At 33.3% G+C, this 12116-nt stretch overlaps 1 protein-coding gene and 1 long non-coding RNA gene across 2 annotated transcripts; one reads left to right on the top strand and one right to left on the bottom strand.

Annotated features, from left to right (window-relative positions):
- Positions 1-2793: 2793 nt before the first annotated feature.
- LOC105321711 (protein hairy) lies at positions 2794-5975 on the bottom strand. Its single transcript, XM_011420126.4, has 4 exons — positions 5163-5975; positions 4905-5000; positions 4219-4306; positions 2794-4102 (listed from the first exon to the last, which is right to left on the bottom strand). Exons 1-4 carry the CDS (start codon positions 5217-5219, stop codon positions 3141-3143), a joined length of 1203 nt encoding a protein of 400 aa, XP_011418428.3. The 5' UTR covers positions 5220-5975; the 3' UTR covers positions 2794-3140.
- On the top strand, positions 4314-10371 carry LOC136273576 (uncharacterized). Its single transcript, XR_010711745.1, has 3 exons — positions 4314-4606; positions 7673-7766; positions 9448-10371. It is a non-coding gene; the product is annotated as an uncharacterized lncRNA (long non-coding RNA).
- Positions 10372-12116: the final 1745 nt, after the last annotated feature.

Here is a 12116-nt window from a genome sequence, read left to right as displayed (position 1 = left end):
CTTTGTTTGAATCTGTATCCCGATACGGACCTACATACGTTCCCACGCTGGGAAATGGTGCTTAGGGCGGCTTCTATTTCACGGGGACGAATTGCGACCTTCACGTGTCTTTTGCCGAACAAAGGACACTTTCTCCTCCACTTTTATATACCCGACACAACGACTATTTTGGAGTTTTTTGAACAGGTCGTCGTGTCAAGCGCTCTGATCTCCAGTGTCTGCCAGGAATAATATATGTACATCAAATTTTTCCAAATAATCATTAATCTTGGCTGGAGAGGCCCCCAACTGTCGACCCCATGTTTGGAGAACTACTAATCATTGGGAAGAAAAAAAGCCAGTTGTCGCATTTAAATGAAAAGTAGACAACCTTAAGAACAATAAACTGTAAAAGTTGTCATAAAAATGTAAATGTTGCCATTTGTTTAATCGCCACAACTTTGTTTGTCCGTTTAGTGTTTTCTATTTCAAATACCACATTTCAACAATTATCGATGCTGGGGTACAGAGCAAAAAGTCTTTACCTGCACACCTGTTTAAAAAATGTATGTATATTTTTACACATAGATGTGTTATGGCATCAGCTCTATTTTTAAAAACAACGAAACAAAGAAGATAAAGACAGATTAATTTGACACCTGTAAATTTGAAACCACGCATATATACACATATTACTTTACAAAATATAAAAAATTGCAGATCATCATCATGTGAACTACTTCTCGGAATTTAGGATAGTTCACTTTTATTCTATCCATCACTGTGGCTCAGGTTGATATTTAAAAAAAGCACCTGGCAGAAATAAAAAAAAAACCAAAGTCCTTTCTGTTGACCACAGCGAGCTGACCAGAGCCCTGTGTTGGGGGGCTATGTCGGGTCACTCCGCTCCATAGCTCGGGACACTTCAGGACAACCTTTGCCCCCAGACTGACCACTCTGTGTCTTTGTTTATCAGAACTTCAAAGAGAAAAGAGGCCTATTTATATTGATTCTATTTACAAAAGGGAATATTTTGGACAAACTAATCATATTTTTGACGTGAAAGTCCTGTTTTATTGCATATCAAAGCTTGCACGCTTTATTGTTATCAATCAGCGTTAGATAGCGCTTCGACTGAGTAGTATATCTTACAACCAAATTGTTTCAAATATTCATCTAATAAGAAAGTTTAATTCGGGACTGTACGCATACTGTATCTAGAGTAGTTGATTGTCTCTTCTTTGTGTCTTTTAACAATAACGTTTTTCTTTCGTCTTTATAATTCTTTACATGCCTCAGACTCGTGGTTTAGACGTGCTGCTCACACATTAGAAGAACCATACATATGTTCATCACAAAGATCATTTTATAAGAAGGAGATCCGGTTCTTGCCTATGTACGTCACCCAAACTTGGGATGTTATTACATATCAGCTGAAGAGAAAACTACATAATGGAATAAAATGCTGATCAGATAACACTTGGCGTTAACGATGTATATAATTGTAGTTTAATTCCGTGAGAAAGTTATCAGACATTGCAATCACAGTTGAAAAGATATCATCATGTGTTGGAGCAGATCCAAAAACAGTGGGGTACAACCATCTATGTCGCGATAAGAGACAAAGACGGTGACCTCATCCTCCGTAAAAACCTGTTTGTCTGTTGAGCTAAGGGCTAGGCTACTCATCTAAGCACAGCAGATATCAATACAGAAATGATAGAACAAACCATACAATGTACAAGTTCTAAACATTTGAATAGCCAGACATAATTATGGACTCTAATTTAAAAAGGTAGAATATTGTCAGCTACGCATAAAAAAAGTGAAAAATTCGAGACAACAGAGGGACAAGTAACAACACAACTGAAAATGTTACGACGAGAAGACACTTTATTGCGTTTGCTGTTCAAACCAAAGGTTTCTTGCTTCTAACCGATGTCCTCGGTTGTATCTGTAAGATACTGAACACGTTGTGAATGTCTTTCTACTTGATAATATAAAGAAAAAGTAATTAAAAACTGTAAATTTATCAGATTTTTCATTCTGGCTGGTATCACTATCATTAATATTATGAAAAGATTCACGTTTTTTTAGCCAGTAATGATTAACCTAAAGTTTCAATAAGCTCAATATCTTCTAATCTGATTTTAAGGCACACCGGCTCTAAAGAACCTCTTTGAATCAATCTTCAATGTGTAAATGAAATATTTATAACGATTACTGATACCAGTTGACTTTTTAAATTTTAAAACAGAAATGGCGTTAAATTTGTCACTGTTGGCACTGGTTCTCTTTAACTGACATGTTCCATTGTAAATCAACTGTTGTAAATCTCGGAGTGATATGCGTTTGGAAGCAAACTATTTAAGTCGAAGGTTTATGTTACAACGACCTTTAACCCTCACCAAAATAGTAAAGAATAAAATCGCGTTTAAACATAATGCACGAATTATGTTCATAGCGAGAAAACTTGGTATGGATTTTTCTTGTACAATTTTTTTCTACAACGATTAATGTCATGTAATATCATTTCAGGAGTCATTTTCCTTTGAATCAACTTCAAATTCTTTACCAAAAAAGCCCGACTCCGACATCGTTTTAATTTTCTTTTCGTGTATGTAACTGAATGGTTATTGTTTTATGGCTGGGAGCTGTGACTTGGCATGGCAAGTTGTGAATTTATTTATATGTACCATAACAACAAAATGTGAAATGCCACAAAAGTCACTCTCAAATATGGCATCTTTCCTGACTTGTGACATTTTAAAATTACTCATTAAAGATGTAATAAAAAATACCTAACAAAATGTATTATATCTGGCTCTTTATTAAATGCGTTTTCTTGGAGGACAAATAGAATGATGAAACTTATTTCATCAGTTTAAAAATGCATTCTCCTCAATAAAGCCATAATGTAAACTGACATCGAAGCACTTTAATATAAATATCACAGTGTTGCATAGTAATAGTTCATTGAACACATTGCACTAAATATAAAAGCATTTAAAGTTGTAAGATGTTAACTTTGAAAAAAAGTAAACATATACATTTCCCATTTTTTAAGACAACTTCATAACTATTCCATGATAAACATTTTCACAGTGTCTTAAAAATATTTTAATATGTAGCGCTAAGGAAACGCTGGCTCTTTAGTGAGTTCACCATGGTCTCCACATTGGGTCTGATTTGTCTAGTTCTCGTGGTGGGTTCCGAGGTTCGATAGAAGGCACTATTCCACGGGATCTAAATGGTGATTCCCCTTCATTCACTTTGTTATTATTGTTTGAAGACAAGTCAATATTCTGCACGTGAGTGACTTGCGTATGATTAGTTGTAACAGGAAGTGACGTGAATTGGGGAGATTGCTCGCGATGTTGTACCACAAAAGCTCCATTTTCAGACGATACTAAACTAACAGGTAGGTTCATAGTGTTGTTTGTGGATGTTATGAAGCTTGTATTTGGAACCACAGAAGAAACGATGCTGTGAGGCGTAGATGTAGTCCCTGAGTATGCGATCGGCATTGTCTGCTGAGCTTGAATGATGTTACTGGACGAGGTGGCGATCTGAATGGCGCCCTGGGGCTGTATTACAGGGATGACGTAATTTGGTATTGCTCCGTACTGCAACATATTGGCTGCAGGAATAATGAATGCAACTTCTCCAGAAGACATCTGTGTTGGGAAAGTGTGAACACCATGGATTACTTTTGAAGTAACATTTTGTTCAGTACAGACCACATTTTCTAGTTTCTGTGTATTGTTATTTTTCTCAAAATTTTGTAAACCATCTGTTGCTATACTATTTGAGATTTGAACAGGATTCCCTTTCACCTTTAAAGGACTTCCGGTGTTGGAATGAACGACGTTTAAATTGTTTGTTTTTATAGGGTAAGGAGCATTGTAATTAGTTCTGTTCATGGTAGAAGACTTTGGTGACAAATCCTTGTTTTCTTCCGGTTCTACATTCATGGTTACATTTGCCAGATGATTTAAAAGTCGGGCTCGAAATTCTGCATTTAATCCGTCTGTATTGGATAGGTATTTGCTAACTTCACTAGCACACTCGTTAAAGCCAAGTCGATATTTATTAATCACAACAGGATCCGTGGCATTTAATGCTACAATAAATTAAACAGAAAAATGTTAGAGTCGGTGTGTCTTGATAACAAATTCATCATTATTGAAATAATTCTTTAGATAATACTATCATTGTTGATAGTTACTCTAAACTTACCAGAAAACTGTTGTCGTTGTAATTGCCGTAGATGACGAACCGTCATTTCCAATATATCAGCTTTCTCCATTTTATTTTGGCGAGTGCCCTTTTAAAACAAAAAACAAAAAATTACCGATTAAATCTCCAAACTGAAAGAATATCCAAATCAAAATTTTCTTGTGTTATTTTGTTTAAAAAAAATTTACGTGGGGCATTTCATTTTATATGTTTCATTACATAAGGTTTGGAAATCAAATTTGTGGTCTCTCTTAGTTGGTTGGTTTTGATTCAATTTCACGGACCTGTTACGAATAAAAGCATTGATTTTTCACTTTATCAGGTGGGGTGAAACAGAAGGGCCCTTAGCTATTACAGCTAGCGGAACGTTGCGCGAGATGACACTCAGGTAAACACCAAGATCGTGGGAAAAAGTTTAAAGATATAGAAATTATTTTTACTTTAAAATGTCCTAAAGAGAACGAAATGAAATCTTCATATATTTTGTAAGGTTTTGAATTTTATTTAACCTCAATTAAAGTATAAAAGAAAAAAAAATAAATTTCTCCGTTCAGACATTAAAGACTTCAACAGTCATATTAATTAATTAAAAGTGTTAAATTTTGTTTTCTATGTATGAATCGTACCATGTAATTGAAGTCATTATTTTACAATATCAAAACACGTAATTGGTTTTCCCCCTTTACCTCAGATTTCATTACATCCAATAAAAGGGATTTCAATTCCGCCAAACTAGCATTTATTCTCGCTCTTCTTTTCTTTTCCATTACAGGTTTCGAGTTCTAAAAAAATCACAAATAAAAAATTCATCAAGTTTAATGACATTAATCAATTTTTCTTAAAAGTAAGGTTACTTCTTGTGAGATTTTACACATTTTTAAACTTGAAATTAAATAATATGAACTTTTGCGCACGTGTGAGTATAGTTTTCAATTCAAACTTACTTTTCTGGTTTCCGATGCTGTGGAGGACACATCGGGGATTTTTTCTGAACCCTCCATATGTACAGGTACTGTTACAGTCGTTCACGTCTGCTTTCTGTCCTTTCGCTGACGGTGTCACTTTTGGTATATCAGCGCAAGATGGGACTCGTGGGAAAGCTTACGGTATACACAGATCAACATCGCCGTTGTCATTCAATGACAAAGTCCGGCCCAACGTAAGTAAAGAAAGTAGTGATTGGCTCGTGTGACGGAATTTCTTGGCGTGTGTGTAAAGGCATTTTCGGTGAAGTGTCACCAAACCGTCAGGTGAACTGCTTGGCACGCGACCGACAAGGTATGAGACTGTGGGAAAACCCCGCCCCTTTTACCGGAGACAAAATTACCTGAGTTGCGTTTTCACCTGTATGATATCAGTAGATGATAAACCAAGGGGCAAAAAGAGAGCGTGAGAAACGCCAAAACATACACTTACTCGCCACTTGATATATTGGGACCATAAAACCGCGTACGCCTCGCTGACTACAGATTGAAAGCAAACAAACCTAGAGTCGTATCCACCGGCGCACGGTGAAAATATCAGTCGCGAGCCAGGGCAGGGATCATCTGCATTTATACAAGAGTACTATTGTGGATGCACTTTAACGGCGACTTTAGGGGGTTGGGGGATGGAGAGGGGGTTCAACATGAAACGGAATACTTGAATTGAAACATTGAAATAATGGACTATTGAAATGGTTGAAATACGTGTTATGTTGTTTATTGCTACTATACAGATAATTTATCACGGTAAAAAAGTGTCTGGGGTTTTTCTTGTATTTTTTAAATCGGGCTTTTATATATTTAGAAGTACATTATTGCATAATCCACTCATATAGTTTTTAGTATCTATGAATTCGCCCTTTTCTTTAAAAAACCCCAAAACGTTTTATAAGGAAAGTGGCAGAGATAAATGCGATAATGGTAGAGTTAACAATTAAATATCGCTACATGAAATACCGGAATGAGAGCACTTTTCTATTCTCTGTACTAAAACCATATTCCTATTAAAATACTCACTCCTATATCTGACAATGAGTGAGACGTTCAGTGAGTTTGATATGACTTAAATCTTCTGTCTATGCAATTTTTTATTATGGGCTTCCTTTTTCAAAACGACAATTGCACATGTTTATGTTATAGTTATAAGTTATAATATTCAAAACGCAATTTAATGTGTTGAATTCTGACACTTTTGATTAAATTTAAAATATGTTATTTACTTCTGATTAACCATTCCTTTCAATTTTTGTTGTGGACCACGTCCTGAAAGCAGATGACCTCACTCGTTAACTTACATGTAGTTAGAAAACCTTCACTTGTTTGTGGTTAGTAAGAAAACATGATTAAAGTAACAAAAACCTTAACACGCTGGGATTTGGAATTAGTTTTCAAATTAAACGATTTCTCTAGGCGATTTGATCATAAATCTTCTGTTTATTGAAAACATGCTTTAGAAATATAGAAAAATAAAGACCATAAAAATGAAATATTCTAACACATAATTTACTATCATCCAATTATTTACCTCTAGAAAGAGTGTCAACGGGATCGGTTAATCGCATTCGGGTTGAAAACTTAATAAAGATTTAGAGATGCTAGTGTTAAAGGGCAGGGGATGAGTTTATGAAGAGTTCAATGACAGAACACGCAAGGAAAAGTCTTTATTCAGTTAAATAATCCATGAAAATAAAACTTAAGTCCTATGTGTAAATAAAAAGTGCTTTAAACAGTGTGCTTGGTTTTTTTTAAAGCGAACATATTTATTTCCAACTTGCAAACGGCTATTTAACTATAATGTTCATGCTCATATGCTTATTATTTATAAATTGGTTACAGGATGGCTAGTTTAAAGGGACTTAGACACGATTTGAGCTTTAAAATTAAAAAAAAATCCATTTTCAATTTTTAGAATGGTTGATATGGGTATTTTTAATGCTTTGTCACAATTTGAAAGTCAGATATTGAGTTAAAAGCAAGATAAAGAGTGAAATATTCTTTGTTTTGTAAACAAAGCTCGAGCCTTGTTTATGTTTACATATTTGTTTTATTGGTGCAAGTTTCATTCAAATGTTGCTTTTTTCTGTTGATAATATTATTTATGATCCCATTGAATGAGTTTACCTTTTTTTCTATGAGTCATTCTGCAAAAAAGTGGTAATTTCATACTTAACATTATTTGTAAACAAATATAAGACTCGAGCTTTGTTTACATAACAATGAATTCTTACCCTTATATCTCTCTTATAACTTGACTTCTAACATTCAAATTTTGGTCAATCATTCAAAATGTGCAAGTTAATCATTTTTTACATAAAAAATAGAAAATGAAATTTTGATCTAAAATCGTGTCAAAGTCCCTTTGTACTTTTAACAATATTTCTTCCAAATCAAAAATTAAATGAAATTTCGTGAAAATTAAATCAGAAAAAATAAAATCAAAATAATGGCACTACCTTTTTGTTTACTTTTAGAAAAATTGGAGTACTGGATGAAACGATAGACTCAAAGATTGCGATGCACTCCTGGCCCTATGGTTACAATTAAAAGGCGCTGAAACAAAACCTAGTCAGTAATTCCAATGTTTACTTTCATCTTGTCGGACTACCTTCCTGTCTTTTTCTTCGCCATTTAAGTTTATTCTCTATTTGACAATTGTTTTGTTGCCATTCAACCCTTCATTTGTCTCGTATTTGATGGACATCCCAGACGTAACAAATCTTCCTCGACAAAGCTTGTGTTTTCAAATAGATTAAACTCTAGCATTGTCGCACGTTTTTCATACAGTTTATTTTCAGGGGCATCTATGAAGTACTTTTAAGTATTTATTCCAAATTCAAGTCAATTCAAAACTTCCAAGTAACAGATCATTGCAGCTACTGTATAAAACTATACTGCCATACAAAACACTGTAATAATGCCATATAGTATGCCAACGCAAAGATGGCATTTTGACACCCGACTATGGCGAAGATTACTTAACTTCTGTATATGCAAATTAATGGTTATTGTCATGGTAGAACATGGAACCACTTTTATTTTAAGCGTGTCTCACCTGACAGGTGAGATATTGAAAATTAATATTCAATAAGAAAACGATTTCTTTTGATTATTAAAAGTCTCACTAAAAACTCTGTATGATATTTGGATTCTGTAGGCATTTTTATTTTTATATGCTAAATAGATTTTCTTTAAGAATTTAATTCTGACAAATAGATTTTTCCCTGAAATTTGATTTCCTACAGGATTACCTACAGGAGATCTATCAGTATTCAATTCTATTCGGAATTTAAATTCCCATAGGAAGTAATTTAATCCCTGTAAAAAATTCTACATATCTAACGGAAAATTACTTTCCGTCCGAAAGATATTAAGTTATTTTAGGAAAATGCTTTATATACGGCATGTTTGAATTGATTAGAAAATGTGCATCTCTGACAAATAATATGTTATCTACATATGTATCTAGTTTTATATTAACATATGGATGATATCGATCATATGAAAATAATTTTAAGGTTGTTTCAATTATAATGTACTATAGGACTTGCTGTAATGTTTAGTAAACTCAAACAGTAACAGAAGATGAGAGAGGATAAAATTAATATTGTTTTTTATAAACACATTATTGGATAATATCTGTATACGTAAAACAATTTAAATAGACTGTCCAGAAACAATCAAAAGATATATACTTTGAAAATATCTATCTATCTATAATTTATCTTAATCTTTTTCTTGTAAAAAAACTTAATCTGAAAAATGTTCAATGTTTAAAACATTGCTTATTTCGTTGTCTGTGGGGTTTAAATCAAAGTATTTGTCTTCAGAGAATAATTAGTGTCAAACAACTAAGCATGGCCAAAAATACAGTATATATATGTAATCTGTGAAGACTGTATGGTTGTTTCCATCGCTGTATACAATAACAAGCAAGACACTGTTTACATTTTCGTACGACATGGCTTATACTTGATATTCGTCTTTCAGGTATGTTAGAAACATGCAAAAAAATTAAAAAGTAAAAAAAAAGAACCAAATGTTTGATCGACAAAAGTTAAAGATATCAGAAACCAAATACTTGGTTATCTCTCTTCCTTTAAAACATCTACAAATGGTGTTGTACATTATGGCAATTAATATAAAAATGATGAAAACTTTGTAAACATTATTATGCAAAGTGTTATGAAAATGATATAAAAAAATGTTCAAAAAGAAACTTACATGCATAGTTTTGTTTCTTCGCTAGCCAAGGGTTTACGGTCTACTCCGGTCCTCAACATCTTTGCTAGCCAAGGGTTTATGATCTACTCCGCTCCTCTACAACATCTTAGCTAGCCAAGGGTTTATGATCTACTCCGCTTCTCTACAACATCTTTGCTAGCCAAGGGTTTACGGTCCTCTCCGCTCCTCAACAACATCTTTGCTAGCCAAAGGTTTATGATCTACTCCGGTCCTCTACAACATCTTTGCTAGCCAAGGGTTTATGATCTACTCCGGTCCTCTACAACATCTTAGCTAGCCAAGGGTTTATGATCTACTCCGCTTCTCTACAACATCTTTGCTAGCCAAGGGTTTACGGTCCTCTCCGCTCCTCAACAACATCTTTGCTAGCCAAAGGTTTATGATCTAGCAGGTAAGGAGCGGAGTTGATCGTCAACCCTTGGCTATCGAAGATGGATGCTGATATGAAAAACCTCTCTATAAAGTTCTTTCCATAAAAATATGAAACATTAGACTACGATTTATTACGATTTGTAATATACAAAATAAAAACATGTCAAAAATTAAATCAATAAATTTTTATTCAATTTTGTTTGTTCAGCTAAATATTAATTGTCATTGTAAAAAATGAAATTGAAACAACAGAATGCTTTTTTGGTGTTTAATGATGGAATGAAGGAAATTATCATAGCAAAAGAAATACACGTCAGTAAGCAAATAATTCATACTAGTGGCATGAATTTATAAGTAACTATTTAACTAAATGGTATTTATTTAATTTATATGAGAGAATTTGCCATGTCGTTGTTTGAATGGGAGTTATGAATTTGATTTTAAAATTGGTTCTTATTTTTTTCTACACTTTTTATTTGTTACATAAAGTAAATGTTAACGAAATGTGATATGTTGTTTTCATTCTCTGTTTCAAGTTTCAGATGCGCTGAGCCACTCCCGATATCATCTTGTTTCAATACCGAGCACCAAAAGTGTATTATTGTTTATCTAATTATTTACAAAAGGTTATATTAATATCAACAGTGTGTCGGATAGTTATTCAAGTACAATGGTGGCAATTTTGTACCATCTACATGTAAGATGCAGTTTTAGAAAAATCCTTTAATATACCCGGTATACCGTATGCTCTTGATAGACCTTAACCTATATAGTATATAATCACTTTTGATTTTAGTATACCTCACCTGACAGGTAAAATACAATGTATTTACCAACTAAAATCCTATGAACAATTCTATGGGAGAATAAATGTTTCGGAAATCTTATAGATTTTCGTATAATCTTATAGAAGTTTTATTTCCTATCGGATAACAGCAGTTACCTCCAGAAATATCATTCCGACAAGTTATTTTCCAATAGGAATTTAATATTCTGTCCAGATTCCACAGTCCTATAGTAAACTCCTTTTGAAATTCGAAGTCCTACGTGAATTATCCCATCTTCATAGGTTTTTTTTAAATTAACTCATAGGAAAGAATGTTTCTCCTAATGAAATATCATTTTTCTTCATGATTTTTATGTTCATAAATGTATCATTTATCTACCTATCTATCTAATGTCGTAAAAATAATATCGTACATGGTGGTTAAATCGATCGATCGATCGATCGATCGATCGATCGATCTATCTATCTATCTATCTATCTATCTATCTATCTATCTATCTATCTATCTATCTATCTATCTATCTATCTATCTAATGTCGTAAAAATAATATCGTACATGGTGGTTAAATCGATCGATCGATCGATCGATCGATCGATCGATCGATCGATCGATCTATCTATCTATCTATCTATCGATCGATCGATCGATCGATCGATCGATCTATCTATCTATCTATCTATCTATCTATCTATCTATCTATCTATCTATCTATCTTATGTCGTAAAAATAATATCGTACATGCACCACATACAGATATCTGAATTAGAACAATTGTTGCAAATAGCTCTTCAAGAAAGTCCTAGGATACAAGTGTACCATGGGAAAAAATCTATACTGTTGAAATTATTGCTAATATTTTAGTCTAAGTTAATATATCAATTAAGATAAAACAATCCTAATGCTATCAGGAAAATTATTATAACATGTCACTAAAATTATATTATGTGACAAAGACCAAAAATCAATCCATCATCAAAATTGGGAATATATGAAGTCATCAGGTAAATATTTATAGTCGGGCAGAATAGATGACTTATTTTTGATCGGATTAACGTGTAATCATTGCAGGATTAACGATGAAGTCAACCCATGAGGTAATGAGATCTTAAATTTATGAAAAGCTAGTTTAATGACGGTATGAGTTTCCCACGGTTGGATGTCTTCAGAGGAAGAATATATACCCCTAGTCACTCTGTCGTGCTGTCATTAATTTCTGGTGACATTTATTAGTTTAACAGATCTCCTCTATTATGCGGAACATATTTAATGTGACGTTCTTCACTTCAATAAAGAAGAATTTAAGGAGCAAATGTTTATTTTTGAAATGAATTTCTATCTTTTCAGTTACTTTGGAAATAAATCACAAGCGATCTGATTTAGAACTTTAAATATTGAAAACAATTTATCATGGCTAAGTTGAATAAAGCTCGCTAAACCAGTTGCTCTATTGATCTTCCAGCAGGATTTTAAAATCGGAGAAAACAAATCAGGTCTCGGATGTGAGGAGTGAAAA

This window comes from Magallana gigas, chromosome 3 (assembly GCF_963853765.1).
Source record: "Magallana gigas chromosome 3, xbMagGiga1.1, whole genome shotgun sequence".
Classification (NCBI taxonomy): domain Eukaryota; kingdom Metazoa; phylum Mollusca; class Bivalvia; order Ostreida; family Ostreidae; genus Magallana; species Magallana gigas.
This window is presented reverse-complemented; position numbering and strand designations above follow the sequence as displayed.